The following is a 16,668-nucleotide window of genomic DNA, read 5'->3' as shown; positions in this document are numbered from 1 at the left end:
TTAGGGAGGGTATTGGTATGAGTGAGCAGAGGGAAAAACCATAGGGAACAGTTAGTTGGGGAAGAGTTATTGTTAAGGACAAGGAGAGCAAGTTTAGGGAGAAGAGAAGGGGCAGGCGGAGGAGAAAACACAGGTCAGATCTATGCCAGGCCACTAATTGTGAAATACACACAGGGCTTTATATGTCTAAGTTTATAATGAAAATTAGAATTGGTTTTAAATTAGTATAAAGTGATCCTACAAATGGTTATAGCAGTAATTCAATGTTTATAATTGTTTTATTTTACTAAGGTTTAAATTTGATTTAATCATTTCTCCCCCTCTTGGCCTAGACAGTGCCTGAATAGAAATGGTCACTTAGTAAGTGTCCAGGGTAGAAAAGGAGTTTACCCGAATGTCATCGGGGTCCAAGCTGTGGTCACTCCAAACTGCTGAGGTAAAACTGCTGTTGAGGTACGAGCCGGATCGCCGCAATTCCACCTCATCCTCATAAACCTCCTCTGCAATCTCCTCTCTCCCCGCCCTCGAAACATAGAGGAACTACAGAACACACATACAGTAGTTATTTTGTGTCAGATTCAGATTTCTGCTTATATTGCTTGTGGAAGAAAATTGCCATGTACACTACCGTTCAAAAGTTTGGTGTCACTTAGAAATGTCCTTGTTTTTGAAAGAAAAGCACCTTTTTTGTCCATTAAAATAACGTCTAATTGATCAGAAATACAGTGTATACATTGTTAATGTTGTAAATGACTATTGTAGCTGGAAACAGCTGATTTTTTTAATGGAATATCTACATAGGCGTACAGAGGCCCATTATCAGCAACCATCACTGCTGTGTTCCAATGGCACGTTGTGTTAGCTATTCCAAGTTTATCATTTTAAAAGGCTAATTGATCATTTGAAAACCCTTTTGCAATTATGTTAGCACAGCTGAAAACTGTTGTTCTGATTAAAGGAGCAATAAAACTGGCCTTTAGACTAGTTGATTATCTGGAGTATCAGCATTTGTGGGTTCGATTACAGGCTCAAAATGGCCAGAAACAAAGACCTGAAACTCGCCAGTCTATTCTTGTTCTGAGAAATTAAGGCTATTGCATGCGAGAAATTGCCAAGAAACTGAAGATCTCGGACAACGCTGTGTACTACTCCCTTCACAGAACAGCGCAAACTGGCTCTAAGCAGAATAGAAAGAGGAGTGGGAGGCCCTGGTGCAAGACCACAACTCGCAGCTTCATTAAATAGTACCCGCAAAACACCAGTTTCAACGCCAACAGTGAAGCGGCAACTCTGGGATGGTGGCCATCTAGGCAGAGTTGCAAAGAAAAAGCCATATCTCAGACTGGCCAATAAAAATGTAATATTAAGATGGGCAAAAGAACACAGACACTGGACAGGGGAACTCTGCCTAGAAGGCCAGCATCCTGGAGTCGCCTCTTCACTGTTGACGTTGAGACTGGTGTTTTGCGGGTACTATATAATGAAGCTGCCAGTTGAGGACTTGTGATGCATCTGTTTCTCAAACTAGACACTCTAATGTACTTGTCCTCTTGCTCAGTTGTGCACCGGGGCCTCCCACTCTTTCTATTCTGGTTAGAGCAGTTTACGCTGTTTTGTGAAGGGGGTAGTACACAGCGTTGTACAAGATCTTCCTTTTCTTGTCAATTTCTCGCATGGAATAGCCTTCATTTCTCAGAACAAGAATAGACTAACGAGTTCCAGGAGAACATTCTTTATTTCTGGCCATTTTGAGCCTGTAATTGAACCCACAAATGCTGATGCTCCAGATACTCAACTAGTTGAAAGGCCAGTTTTATTGCTTCTTTAATCAGGACAACAGTTTTCAGCTGTGCTAACATAATTGCAAAAGGGTTTTCTAATGATCAATTGGCCTTTTAAAATTACAAACTTGGAATAGCTAACACAGTGTACCATTGGAACACAGGAGTGATGGTTGCTGATAATGGGCCTATGTAGATATTCCATAAAAAATCAGCCATTTAGTCATTTACAACATTAATAGTCATTTACAACATTAATGTCTACACTGTATTTCTGATCAATTTGATGTTATTTTAATTGAAAAAATGTGATTTTCTTTCAAAAACAAGGACATTTCTAAGAGTTCCCCAAACTTTTGAGCGGTAGTGTACCTTGGGTATGAAGAGCAGGGCGAGTGTCACAGTGATAGTGACGTGCGTATGGGTGAAGAACAGCAACAGCATCCAGTCAGGATGCAGAGAGGGCATGACAAACCTAAGGAAAATATAGAACAGAAAGACATGTTATATGTCCCTATACAATATGCATTTCTCCTAGTGAATAAATATGTTTTATTCAATGATGTATATAAACCCTGGATTGCTGATGCTATGTATTGGCCAATGAGAGGCTTTGAAGCCACCGGTCGGCCATATTGGCACTCCCCAGAAGAAGCAGTTTTCCATAGGAATTAAATGTTTCAAAGACAAAATTACATGAATTTAGGTATTTTTTGTTGGTGGGCACAGTAACTTTCAAAAAATGATACTTTAAGGAACATGTTTTTTTTGTGTTTTTTTAACGTTTAGCTCACATAATATAATTTAAAGTATGCATTGAGTCTGTAATAAAATAAACGTATTGTATAAAAAACATGTAGACATGAATAATAATATTTATCACAATGGTTGGGGAGTGCCTAGATGGATGGAGGTGCAGTGGCTTCAAAACAGTGCCCCCTGTCAGTCATCTAGTGTAGGCTTATATACTATAAATAATATTCTTTATCCCGGTTTACTGCCTCTGTTTAGAGCTGGGTATCATGTACACTGGTTACCGTAGCAGGTGGAACATGGAGGATAGCAGCAGCTCGTTGTGTATGGCGATACCTATGTAGCGAGGCTCGTGGAAGGCTGAGGGCACGGGCTTCACAGCACTGCACAGTAAACTGCCCCAGCACAGAAACATCAGCTCGGCTGAGACATACAAAGAGACAGACATAACGTTTATTTTCTTCTCATACACAATTAGCATCAGGCAGTAATGTTGTTTTGTCTGGGTTTTTTGAGCTCAAAATCATCTTTGTAAATTGATTTTACCCCTGACCTCAATCAGGAAAGTGATTTGTAGCTCAGTGTTCTTTTATTTGAAACCAGACAGAAAAAGCCAAATCGATAACAGTAGCATCCACTGGATTTTTGGTTTTGGTCAATAGGTCTACACAAGAATGCTCGTGTGCTGGAGTCTCTCTTTTCAATATAGATTTTTGTTCTCTGTATCACCTGGAAAACACAAACAACCCTCTTTTTCAATTAGTGTTATCCACTCACCCACGGCCATCATGTAGTCCCAGCGGTCCAGGTCACAGAGGCTGAAGCCCTGACCATCCGACGTGGTCGATATGATCAGTAATGGAACGTTACGGTCACGGTTCTGTAGAACGCCCGCGGTCCACGCACACAGGAACCAGCTGACGGTCACAACCATGACTCCCAGCAACCTCAGCAGGTGTATGCTGGACATGTAGGGCACTCTCTGGGCTGTGCGCGACAGGAACACCTTGAGAACCCTGTATGTGTGGGAAGTTGACTTGATGTTACTCATTCCACAGAGAGATACATATACAGACACTTTTTGAGACATTTTGAATTACATTACAGCATACAAACTGATCTGAGTTCAGTGAAAGATCTCACAACATATTGTTCGACCTGACTATAACGAGGGGATACACATGCGGTGATACTGACGATACGTGAAATGTAGTAGTGAGAGAGTGCGGTAGTACAGACCTATATATCTTCAGTGTTACCGTTCCATAGACTATGGCAAAGCCCAGAAGTCGCACCCAGCGAAGCAGGATGCATCGGAAGGTGCTGGGCTTGAAGTACAGGATGAAAACCTGAGGGGGAGAGATAGAGAGAGGTATTAGCAGATGTTATATCACGCAAAATCACTCCCTATGAGCTTAGTTTACCTTGTCTTTATAGTTACAATAGGCAACAGGCTTTGTGGATAAAAAATAATACAGAAGCATAATTGATTATAATGTGTTCAAATTGAACATTTCTACCTACCTCAAGAGGGGAGACACAGGATGCACTTAGTAATCACAACTGTATACAACAGTACAGAACGTATACAGAAATGAGCAGTGTACAGGACCGTGTGTGTACATGAGTGGAATTGTATGTGTGCTCTAGGTCGTTGACCGCGGCAACAGTAGATCAAATGGCTGGAGGGCTAAAGGGGACGGTGTGTGACCACCCCAGGTGATGCCCTACAGAGATGAGAGAGTCTGTCCCTCGGTTGCCCTTTTGTCTGGGCCAATGCGCCACAGCTACAGCAGACTGAAAGGAATTTCACCTTTGTATCAGCCTTTTAGCATCTGAATCCCCCATAGGTGTTTCTTTAGTGTATCTGTGATACCGTAGTGAAGTGGGAATATAGCAAAGCTGGGAACACATTAATATGTGTATATCGCACATATGTAACTCAACCTTGTGTTCTAGCGAGCGAAGTAATATGATCAATGACTTACAAGGGCACCGCATGCCCCCACCACTTACCATTGGCTTGAACGGGATACTTTGATCAGTGATTCAGGCTAGATACATGTATGAGTGAGTCTTGCAACGACTACTTCGTTGAGATAATGAATCACACAAGTGATCGATCATCTATTGAAAGCCATTGAGTAATGCAACGAATACATCGGCTGCGTCCCAGATCGGCTGCGTCCCAGATGGCACCCTAGTGCACTACTTTTGACTAGGGTCTATACGGGTGCCATTTGGGATGCAACCTTCCCCCTCCCTCCCATCACTCGCTCATACACTCTCTCACTCACCGGGAAGTACAGGAGCAGAGAGCCAAACAGGATGGTCTCTAACAGAAGGAGACCTGATGCCCGGATCCTCTATAGGTGAGATAGACAGAGAGAAGGGGTAGAGGTGAGATGGAAGATGGAGGGAGGGTAGAGAGGAGGGATGGATGCGGGAGAGAGGGAAGGGGAGGGAAGGGGTGAGGGAGGGCAGAGAAGACGGAAGGTAGAGGTCGATGGAGAGAAGGATGCGGGTGATGAGGCGGAGAGAGGGAAGGGGTGGATGAGGGAGAGAGAGGTGGAAGGGGAGATGGAAAGTGAGGAGAGGGGGAGAGAGAGGAATTGAGGAAACATGATTGGTTCAGTATGATGTGCTTATCTTACAGTGCTTTGATTTTTGATGTCTCTGTGGACCATCGCTGCTCCGTGTTTAACCATTTAACTCTACATGTGTTGATGTATGCAGAGACTAGGTCCGTGGAGCACTGTCTTGGAGAGGAAGAATGGCCAGGGGGAGGTACAATTATACTAATGCCCCTGCTGTAATGTGACGATACATGAAGATATACAGGTAACTGCCAAAATAAAGGAAACACTTGAGCAAATGAGAGGTACAAAGTATTTGAAAGCAGGTGCTTCCACACAGGTGTGGTTTCTGAGTTAATTAAGCAATTAAAACGACCCATTCCATCATGCTAGTGTAACGGATGTGAAATGGCTAGCTAGTTAGCGGTGGTGCGCGCTAGCAGCCTTTCAGTCGGTTACGTCACTTGCTCTGAAACCTAGAAGTAGTGGTTCCCCTTGCTCTGTAAGAGCCGCGGCTTTTGTGGAGCGATGGGTAACGACGCTTCGTGGGTGACTGTTGTTGATGTGTGCAGAGGGTCCCTGGCTCGCGCCCGTGTCGGGGCGAGGGGACAGTTTAAAGTTATACTGTTACATTGATGCTGTTGACCCGGATCACTGGTTGCTGCGGAAAAGGAGGAGGTCGAAAGGGGGGTGAGTGTAACGGATGTGAAATGGATAGCTAGTTAGCGAGGGTGTGCGCTAGCAGCCTTTCAGTCAGTTACGTCACTTGCTCTGAAACCTAGAAGTAGTGGTTCCCCTTGCTCTGCAAGGGCCGCGGCTTTTGTGGAGCGATGGGTAACGATGCTTCGTGGGTGACTGTTGTTGATGTGTGCAGAGGGTCCCTGGTTCGCGTCCGAGGTCGGGGCGAGGGGACGTACTAAAGTTATACTGTTACACTTGTATAAACATGCCCAGTTGGCCATTAATTTGGCTACCATGGCTAGAAGAGATCTCAGTGACTTTGAAAGAGGGGACTCAAAAGAGTATAGGGGGTTTAAAGCGTGTGTGTCTCAGTCACCAGATCTCCACCCAATTGAACACACACAGCGTTTTCCATCAACAAAACACCAAATTATGGAATTTCTCATGGAAGAATGGTGTCGCATCCTTACAACAGAGTTCCAGACACTTGTAGAATCTATACCAGGGTGGATAGAAGCTGTTCTGGCAGCTCGTGGTGGCCCAACGCCCTATTAAGACACTTTATGTTGGTGTTTTCTTTATTTTGTCAGTGACCTGTATGTTGGCCATACTGTATGCACACATCTGATATCGGATACATGTATTAATGCATAAGCTGTCACATAGAACATGTCTTAAGATATTAAATTCATGTTAACACTCAGGGCTCATATTCAGGAGTCTTAGAGTAGTGCTGATATAGAATCAGTTTGGCCTTATAGATCGTGGTGAATAATATTATATGGACAGGGAGGAACTGATCCTAGATCAGCACTACTACTTTGAGACGTTTTTTAAATTCAAGCTCAGAGCCCAGAGTTAGGTATTTCCATATTTCTTATCTAGAGTGACAACGACAATGATGAGTAATGACAGAAGACGTCAAGATGACTAGATTACCTGTGATAGAGTCACAGAGTTTCAGCATATGCTTTATACAAGGAAGCAATATTCTAGCACTGACAGTGATTGAAAAGAATGAGGGAACGACTTAATTGTTACTTTTAACAGAGCTTCATATCAATTTCCTTCTAAGTATAGACTAAAGTAGCACTGCGAATAAACTTTGAAACTTGAAGATTAGTGAGAACTTCATAATGAAACCGCACAGTTAACCATCAATGATGGCTTGTTGTAGAAGTTGCCCCTAACCACAGATCTAGAATCATATGACTCTACCATTAACCTTAACTGTTAGAGGAGCTACTCCAGAGGTGTATTCATTAGGCACCATATGGAAGAAAACATACTGCAACAGGGAGGGACTACCTTAACTTGTCCAACAAGAAGCACTCATTTTCATTTTCCGTTGCTATACATTTTGCTACAGTGTACCCTAATGAATATGACCCTCTCACTCACTAGAACTCACTCACCCTGCTGCGTCTGAACTGGTAGGCCACCAGCATGCTGATGAACACCAGCAGCATGAAGAAGCACTGGACGGCCAGCACCCCGGCTCTGAGGAACCAGTCCTCCTCTACCCAACACGGGGTGCCGTCCTCGCAACGCTTGCAGCCCGGCCAACAGGGGAGACAGATGGGCAGGGCCGGGTAACACACGCCACCCCCCTCCCCACCACTGTCGTTCAGAGCACCACCTTCTGTATTAGACACGCACGGGGATAGAAACAAAGACAGCTGGACAGTGACGACAATACACCTTTAAGTATTGTTTTAGAGCTGTTTTTGGCGTACAAGTCAAAAGATTACATCACCTTGACCAGGGTCTTATATGAAGTAAAGTTCTTAGACAAATATTGAATAGAAATGTTCTTGATTGTGTGTATGCATCCCAAATGGCACCCTATTCCCTACATGGTGCACTAGCCCGTGGGCCCTGGTCAAAAGTAGTGCACTATAAAGGGAATAGGGTGCCATTTGGGATGAAGCCTGTGTGTCTTCTTTACCGTCCATTGGGGGGCTGTAGTATCCCTCTTTGCAGCGACAGCAGTACTGGCCCAATCTGAATCCCTGGCCTGTGATTGGCTCACACTGGAGGGTAGTAAAAGCAGTGGGGATTAGAGTTCACATCACAGTACAAGGACAGGGGTGTAAATATCCTCTGAGGCTAGTAGTTTGAGTTTTGATCAATCAATGTCTCTAATTGGCTGAAACCTGATTGGCTAGACGGAGTCTACGCACATGATTACGAAGGATGAATAGGGTCTAGGGAATAAAAAACGATTTAATTAAATGCAAGCAATACTTTATCGTTGGCATATCTGCATCCATTGCAAAGTTTCCAGCTGTTAACAGCTGTGGATGTCAGAAAAACCAATTCAACCAAGGCATCATCTCCGCTGCTGCTGTAATACCAGCATTTCTGGGTAAAAATGGCCAAAAACACAATGTTCTCTTGTTATGGTAAAAAGGGCTTTGTTGGTATAAATTATTACAGTTAGGTGACTGTATTGCCTATGCCTGATTGGACTGACATGCTTGGCCATTCTTAATGGAGATGTAGTGTGTTCCAAATGTTCTCTCAGCCAGCCTGGTGTTAGTTTTTCCACCATGATGGTTCCCAGCACAGCAGCACTCAGTCAAGGAAACACCCATTTGGACGCTCGCCTCTCGCCTCTGTGTTAATCTAAGTTAAAACCTAAATGGATATGTAATGCTTCGCTACCAAGAGCGTTATCCCTTTTATACCAGTGAAATCCCATATGCACACACACACACAAACACGCATGCATGCATGCATGCATGCACGTAACACACACACGCCCACACTCAAGTACACGTACGCCCACACTCAAGTACACGTGCACCCCCACATCAGGTAGTGACAGACCTAATGGCATGTTTAAAATAGCAACGGTCATCGAAATTGTTAAAAGGTTTTGAAAACTTTTCTAATAAATGCAGCAGTTGGACAATGGAGGAAGATACTCCAAACTTTTTGAATTTTTATAATCCGTGAGATATTGACTGAGTTATAGCACATAAAACATTTTACTGGCACGGACAAATAATGAATGGAGTTCAGGGATTTTGGTGGGAATTCAGGTGTTCAATTTATTGTCAAATTTCAGTTTTTTTTCTTAGAATGCACTCATATACATTTACTTATTGTATCAGGTATTTTTTAAATTACGTATCTAATTTGCATAAATACACCAGATGTATTTGCATATTTGCATAAATTAACACAACGAGGAGGAACAGGGCCGCAACCACCAGACACTTGCTCGGTCAACCCTACCTGCACTGTCTAGACCGCCTCATTTATTACTGTTGTTGTCACGTTCTCTTGCATAATTCAACAAGTGTGTCAATAGCAGGATACCCTCACATTAAAAATCAACACGCTTGTCTCTAGATTACACCTACAGTATCTAAACATAATTTACATTGTTTGCGAGATCAGACATATCACTATAATTCGAGTCTTCATTTTCTGAAGTTGGTTTCACATCAGTGCATTTAATTTGTAAACATTTCAACAGTATTAAAATATATTTACCAAAATAGTATTTTTGTATATATTTTAGAACTGTTTTGTTAATATATATATATTTTTTTTATTGAATATCCGAAACATACAATATACTTTCAGTGAAGCCGCTCAACAACTACACCATACCAGTCATCCAACAGACTCCCATTCAGAGTGACACACAGAAAGAAGCATCCAGGGTCAATGCCCTGCTCAAGGGCACGTTGACAGATCTCCCAACAGGCCAAAAAACGTGAACCCGAACCCTCCAAGATCCCCCCACAGTTCCCCATAGCTCTCCCTCAACCATTCGAGACCCCTCCCATAGACCCCCCCCCCAAGAAGAAAAATAAAAAATACAATTAATCCCATTGCCCCAAGAAACTCCCAATGCACCAACAACCAAGAGAAGAACTAAAGAGATAAAATGAAAAGACAGGAGAAAACAGCAAACAATGCAAAAAATAAATAAAAATATATAAAAACAAAAACAAAAAAATTCAACAAAGGACATCAAAGACAACGAAAATCTTAACAGCAATGCCAACTGTATATGTTTGTGTGCATGTCTGGCACTATTACATGTATGTGTGTGTTCTTATATGTGTTTATTTGAATGAGAGTGTGTGTATATGCATGTGTACAAACACCTGCACGGCATCAGCCTCAGGCAAACCGGCAGTAGCTCTAATAACACTGCCCCTCAGTGTCATTCAAACAATTTTTATTATGTTTATTTTTACTTTATTTTTTACTTTTACCTTTGACCATAATTATATCTCCTGCACAGCAACTCCACTCCCACTTGTCTCCAATTCCACATCCCAACCCTCAGCTTCCCTCAGCCCATCCCACCTATCTCTGCTGGCCACCCTCTTCGGATTTCTACACAACATATATCTTTCAGCTATGCTGTGATGTTTAACGTACAATTTCAATCTATATAATCGAATAGAATCCACAGATTGTGAGTTGAAGAAATACTTTTACTAAGAGTATTAGTATATTAGTAATTGACTGACCCGGTCTCTCCAGATCTCCTAACAGTACTATTTCTAGGGTCAATTTTAGATCAATGCTATGCATTTTCAGCCATTCCTGAACCTGAGACCAGAAACAGGCTACCTGAGGGCCAAAATAAATGGTCTATTGATTCTGTATCCTCACAACAAAATCTGCAGAGCTTCGATGATTTTATGCCCCAAATACTCAACATTTTGTTGGTGGCAAGAATTCTATATAATAATTTTAGCTGAAAAGCAAGTCTTGAATCGTGTGTTGTTTTATATATCAACTCATACCATGGAATCGGTACATCAAAAATCTCTTCACAACTATTTTGGAATCTGTATGGCATAGTTGACAACATGCTGGTCCTCAAATGAAACTGGTATACTTTCCTATTTATACTATTTGTATTCCTCCGCCAGTTTTGATCCTTTATATTGGGCAGACAGACCAGTTCCCTACCTATATTAAATTATTACTTGTTAAAATTCCACAAAAATGAACACCATCAAAATAAGGTCATTCTTGTGATGTAAGCGAGACGGTGTATTAAATCCCTGACGAAGCTTTAGCTTTCGTATAGATTCAACAGAAAGGCAATGTAGCCCATTGCAGCCATTACCACGGTGTGTTTGACAGGTCATAACAAACATTTCCACGTTCGTAACGTTAATGGAAATAACGACAGGCAAGAGTATGAAAGAGTCGGAGTATTAAAATGACTATCAATCTAGCGAAATTTAAGTGACGTGGATTTTGCCTCCCTCAAACACAGGAAATAGATGCCTGAAAAATACAGATCCTCAGGTGGGCGGGGTATTCTCGTTCCTACTTAAAGGGTTAAATATTTGTATGTGCCGTGGATTAAACTGAACGTAGGCATGAAGGCAATTTAATTCTCTCAGATGGAGATGGCATACATGGTAAATCATTAAAAGTCAGCCAGTTGGTAAACATAGCATGGACCTGCACTTTAAAGCCTCATGATGTACATATCAAGCTCACTCCAGAGGCGTATTTGCTCTATGGCTAGACACATTTACTGAGTGTCTATCTAATGTGGTTCATTGGGTGATTTATTTTATTGCATTGTCATTTGATTGAGAGGTGTTTTTTTATTTTGTTTAGTTGACTGTTACATGGATTTAAAATTGAGTTGGTGAGTAATTTGTATGTAACCCACACATACACGAAAGTGAAAGACACATTCTTACCGTTTGAAAAAATCTGATGAAGGTATCAAATCACTTGATTTAAGTGTAGATAGATCATAAAGTTTCAATACATTATTACATTTTTAAAAAATTGGTTTCAGCATTCAAGCCATCTCTTCCCCTTTTTAAAGAGGCCTTAGTCCGCAATTAGACATGAATCAATTAACTCCTTTTGTAGGAAATTAAATAATCTCTAATAAAACATCCCATTCTACCTGGAAATCAATCTCTCTCTTGTTCCACCTCTGACCTGTCTCTGGATGTTCCATGAGGGGACAGGATGAGACTAGAGAGGGGATGATGCTGATGAGATTGGGATATGGGTGTGCTCCTGTGTTGTTTCTGTCTGTCAGATGAGTGATGGGTGCATGGGGATTGGGGGAAAGGATGTCGTTCATGGCTGGATTATCATCTTAATCCTGCAGCTCATCCCTCCGCCACCCAGCACAGCTATCTTTTCACAGAAGGGCGGGATGAGAGGGAGAGGATTGTGTCAGAAAGGACAGATGATGATCAAAGAAGAGAAGGGGAATAAATTGGGGGTGAAGCTAAAGGAGGAGATGGAGAGAGAGTAAAGCTATTTAAAGTGGTTAGGGTTGATGAGTGTATTTATATGAATCATATGTAACAATACCCACTACAGGCCTCCCGGGTGGCGCAGTGGTCTAGGGCACTGCATCGCAGTGCTAACTGCGCCACCAGAGTCTCTGGGTTCGCGCCCAGGCTCTGTCGCAGCCGGCCGCGACCGGGAGGTCCGTGGGGCGACGCACAATTGGCATAGCGTCGTCCGGGGTAGGGAGGGTTTGGCAGGTAGGGATATCCTTGTCTCATCGCGCTCCAGCGACTCCTGTGGCGGGCCGGGCGCAGTGCACGCCAACCAAGGGGGCCAGGTACACGGTGTTTCCTCCGACACATTGGTGCGGCTGGCTTCCGGGTTGGAGGCGCGCTGTGTTAAGAAGCAGTACGGCTGGTTGGGTTGTGCTTCGGAGGACGCATGGCTTTCGACCTTCGTCTCTCCCGAGCCCGTACGGGAGTTGTAGCAATGAGACAAGGTAGTAATTACTAGCGATTGGATACCACGAAAATTGGGGAGAAAATGGGCTAAAAAAAATAAAAAAAATAATAATAAAAAAAACAAAAAACAATACCCACTACTACTTAAATAGTGCCTATATGGTGACTTACAAAAGTGTATAGGTTAGGGCTTGGAGTATTGTAGTCGTGTAGTATTGTAGTATTGTAGGTCCCGTGTGGCTCAGTTGGTAGAGCATGGCGCTTGCAACGCCAGAGTTGTGGGTTCATTCCCCACGGGGGGACCAGGATGAATATGTATGAACTTTCCAATTTGTAAGTCGCTCTGGATAAGAGCGTCTGCTAAATGACTTAAATGTAATGTAAATGTGTCAAAAACTACAGATTTTAGCACCCAAAGAATAGCCCGCAATTACACAGAACAATGTTGGGTGATTTAATCAGTAGTTTTGAATAAAATAAAAAATGTATGTGGCGTCGGAGCTCCAGCACCCTCAAATGTAAATCGTGGAGTTGAGTTTAGTCAGTTAGAGATTTTGCAGTCTCTTGTGACAAGAGTAGCCCACTCAAGGTTTGGTTCTAGGAGATTTGGGGCTCTATTCAATCAGATCCGCTTTAGCAGACATCCGCATAGCGGTTGTTTTGGCATTGTCGGAAGTGGAAGTGCATTAGAGCGGTCAAATCCACAAGTGGATCCTGGCATTATATCTAAAGCAGACATTGCCATTGGGTGCATGGAGTTGCATTAAGAGAATTCCAATGCAGCCTTGTTTACAAGTTCCAACACTGGAATGTGAGATCTACACCTCGATTAGGGTGATAGAAATCCTCATTATTTCGTTGAACGATTTTCAATTTGAGCGTCATTGTGTATATGTAGCCTACACTTTGTCGTTCTGAACTTCTAACGTGGGGGTTTCACCAACAACGAATTCAGCAGGAGAAGTTGTGTTCCCATTCATTTTCAACGAGGGCATGCAGAGAAATGTGCGGGGGATTGTGAGAAGGTGAGCCGGGAGAACCCTGCTAGCAGAGCAGGAGAAAAATGCTCTCTTTTATACAAATTTCAAGCAAAGTGAAGCGTTGGAGCAAAGGATTGTCAAGAGGAGGCATTGCCTCTGGTCAACACCCAGTGTAATGCGAGTGGGATGACCGATTTGACAGCTCCAACACTATCACCGGTTAATGCTTGATCTGATTGAATCTAGGCCTTGGTCAGAGATAAGGGGTTCTGTAACTCTTCAACAACAATTTGGGGTTCAATTACTATTTTTCCAGGTCTGAAATGTTTTGAGAAGATCTTTACCTCCATGGTGGTGCGGTTGCACTGGTGTGTGTTGGCAAACCAAGCGTCCCCCGTGGCACACTGGTTCACATCAAATCCCTGTACGTTTACATCCACACGGATTACACCCCTGGCACAAGAGCGCGCACACACACAAAGAGAAACATCCATTTCGGTAAAAGAGAATATCCTGGAAACTAACTGGACACAAACAAATAGCAAATAGCAACATAAACAACAGGACCTTTTATGGGAACAAATATATTATTATTGTAATTGAATCATCCATATTCAACTCTATCCCCTGAAGCTTGACATTTTCTTTCGATAAACTTCTTTGGCCTTTAAAAGTGCCTTACTTTAAAATGTCAGATGGTATCCAGCAATGGGTAATTCAATCATATCTGCTATTTCAAATGCTTATCAAATGCTACTGCTGCTGCTGCTACTACTGCTACTGCTGCTGCTGCTGTTGCTGCAACTACTGCTACTGCTGCTGCTACTACTGCTACTGCTGCTGCTGCTACTACTGCTGCAGCTGCTGCTGCTGCTGCTGCTGCTACTACTACTGCTGCTGCTGCTGCTGCTGCTGCTGCGGCTACTACTACTGCTACTGCTACTGCTACTGCTGCTGCTGCTGCTGCTACTACTGCTGCTGCTGCTGCTGCTGCTGCTGCTGCTGCTACTGCTGCTGGGGCCAGATATTTTGAGAGCCAGGCACTAAACGTGAATTATAGCCTACTGGGGGCAGGAGTAGTGGGTTGGGGCCATCATATAAGTAATAGATTGCCATTTTAGACACAGCCATGGTCCTGACTGACCTAAACTCAGGGCTGAGGTCGGGCTTCAGGCCGTAGAAGGAAGTGGATAGGGTGAGCAGCCAGCCCGGCAGGAAGCGGCCGTCCTCACACTCTAGGAATGGCCCATTGGCCCAGCGCACCCCGCTGCGATTGGTCACGTAGCTATCGCCCCGCCCCCATTTGGGCGTGTCCAGGGTGCTGAGGTCATTGAGGAGGACTCTTTTAGATAGGGTCGAGGTGGGCTGGTTGGAGGAGGCGGGAAACTTGAAACTGCTGAACCAGGTGTCGTCGGGTGCGGGGGCCGGGCGGTGCAGACTTTCCCATTGGCTAGAGAGGTCCTGGAGGAGGATGTTCTGGTACCTGGGGTGGGCAGGGTTCCGGGAGGCGCGGAGCACAAGCTGGGGGGTGGTGGAGGCTGGGTCGGCGTCAAAGGTAAGGAGGGCCTGCCGGATGAGGGGGTCGGCCTCCAGAAGGGTGCGCACCATGGCGTGGTACCACTCCATGTCCTCTCGCACACTGCTCTCCCGCAGGTCGCTGGCCTGGAAGATCATGTTGAGGAAGTTGGCCGTGTTGGCCAAGGCGTCCATGGACTGTCGGAGGGGGCCATAGAACCCTCGCGGCAGGGGGCCGTTCTGACCCGTGAGACTGTACGCCCGGTCGCACTCCACTATCCCCAAGACGGAGTAGTCCCCGCTGTAGAGAAAGATCTCTGCCGACGTCCAGTCCTCCTTTGGGGCTTCTGAGGGGGTCGTGACCGACCCTGAGGGATCGGGGCTGTAGGGGGTGCCCAACTCCCCTGTAGAACTCACAACGGACACCGTTGGGTCCTCTGACTCGGCTGTAGTCCCCAATTCAGAAACTATGCTAACCTGTGCTGAAAGGAGGGGCGTGAGCAGCAACAGGAGGTGCCAAACAGGGCCCATTCTCAAATCCACTCTCGTTGGGGGGGGGGGGGGCATATACTAATACCCCCCTCTTTTATAATCTCTAGTTTTGACCTTTTTCAAAATCCTCAAATAAATGTCACATTTTGGCCGAGGCTTGGAAAGCCTCATAAGCCTCTTCTCTCATCTATCTTTACGTCTCTTCTCCTTCTCCCCAGTTGTAGTCATACAGGCAGAGGTGCTCCAGCAGGTGTTTGCTGTAACGACAAAGGAGAGTCGATCATCTGTAGCACTGTCTCAGACACACAACACATCGTGTTCATCTGTGCCCCATAATCACACACTCCTCACACACACACACACACACACACACACGCGGATAAAAATCATACTCTCTACCTCCGATGGGAATTGGGGGAATCCAACTGGTGTTCCTGGTTAATCCTGCATGTCGGTGGAAGGGAGAGGGAATTGTTGGGGAAATCCAGTGGCGTTCCCGCTCAATCCCATTACCATTCCCAGCATGTCCACAGTCAATCTGTCTGTCACTCCCATGTTTGTATTCCCGTTTCCCGGCGACAAGTCCCCTGTGAGAGCAGCAGCAGAGCAACGAGAGACAAAACCAACCGAGATTAGAGAGAGAGAGGTGCGCCACACTCCCAGCCCAAAGCAAGCGCTACCGTGTACGATAGGAGGAGGCGGAGAGGGAGGAGGGGAGGAAGGGAACAGCACAAGATTTAAGGTCTGAGGCAAGGTGGGGGGAGAGAGAGAAAGCAGGTATAGTAGCGTGTGGAAGGGGAAAGAAAAAGAGCAGCTTTCCTCCGTCTCTCTCTTCTGCGCTCCTCCTTCTATCTGCCTGTTACATTCTTTCTCGCTCCACAGCGAGTAAAAAAGCATCTCTCGCGCTCACTGTCCACTCTCTTTCTCTCTCTCTGACTGACCGTGATTACCCCTGCTCCTCAACCTCTACCCCCTCTCTCTCTTTCTGTGATTCCACCTCAGTATGCTGCTGGAGATGCTAATGTAACTGTTGTGCCTGTGGAGTGATGAGAGTGCACATCTGTTGGCGGCAGGGACGGCCGTGTATGTATGTGTGTGTGTGTGTGTGTGTGTGTGTGTGTGTGTGTGTGTGTGTGTGTGTGTGAGTGTGTGTGTGTGTCTGCAGCGCAAAGAGGAG

General features: G+C 44.5%; 1 protein-coding gene across 1 annotated transcript in view; it reads right to left on the bottom strand.

Annotated features, from left to right (window-relative positions):
* The window catches only part of LOC129837321 (probable G-protein coupled receptor 179), a 22,737-nt gene extending 6,069 nt beyond the window's left edge, over window positions 1-16,668 (bottom strand). The window contains exons 1-11 of the mRNA XM_055903394.1: window positions 15,891-16,668; window positions 14,629-15,748; window positions 13,829-13,937; window positions 7,740-7,824; window positions 7,207-7,433; window positions 4,832-4,900; window positions 3,774-3,883; window positions 3,312-3,550; window positions 2,819-2,957; window positions 2,154-2,256; window positions 391-540 (exon numbers count right to left, since the gene is read on the bottom strand). Of these exons, the coding sequence (XP_055759369.1) occupies window positions 391-540; window positions 2,154-2,256; window positions 2,819-2,957; window positions 3,312-3,550; window positions 3,774-3,883; window positions 4,832-4,900; window positions 7,207-7,433; window positions 7,740-7,824; window positions 13,829-13,937; window positions 14,629-15,566 (2,169 nt within the window). The 5' untranslated portion in view covers window positions 15,567-15,748; window positions 15,891-16,668. The remainder of the gene's footprint in view (window positions 1-390; window positions 541-2,153; window positions 2,257-2,818; window positions 2,958-3,311; window positions 3,551-3,773; window positions 3,884-4,831; window positions 4,901-7,206; window positions 7,434-7,739; window positions 7,825-13,828; window positions 13,938-14,628; window positions 15,749-15,890) is intronic.

The sequence above is a fragment of the Salvelinus fontinalis genome, chromosome 3 (genome assembly GCF_029448725.1).
Source record: "Salvelinus fontinalis isolate EN_2023a chromosome 3, ASM2944872v1, whole genome shotgun sequence".
In the NCBI taxonomy this organism is placed as follows: domain Eukaryota; kingdom Metazoa; phylum Chordata; class Actinopteri; order Salmoniformes; family Salmonidae; genus Salvelinus; species Salvelinus fontinalis.
Note: the sequence above shows the minus strand (reverse complement) of the source record. Positions and strands in the feature narration are given on the sequence as shown.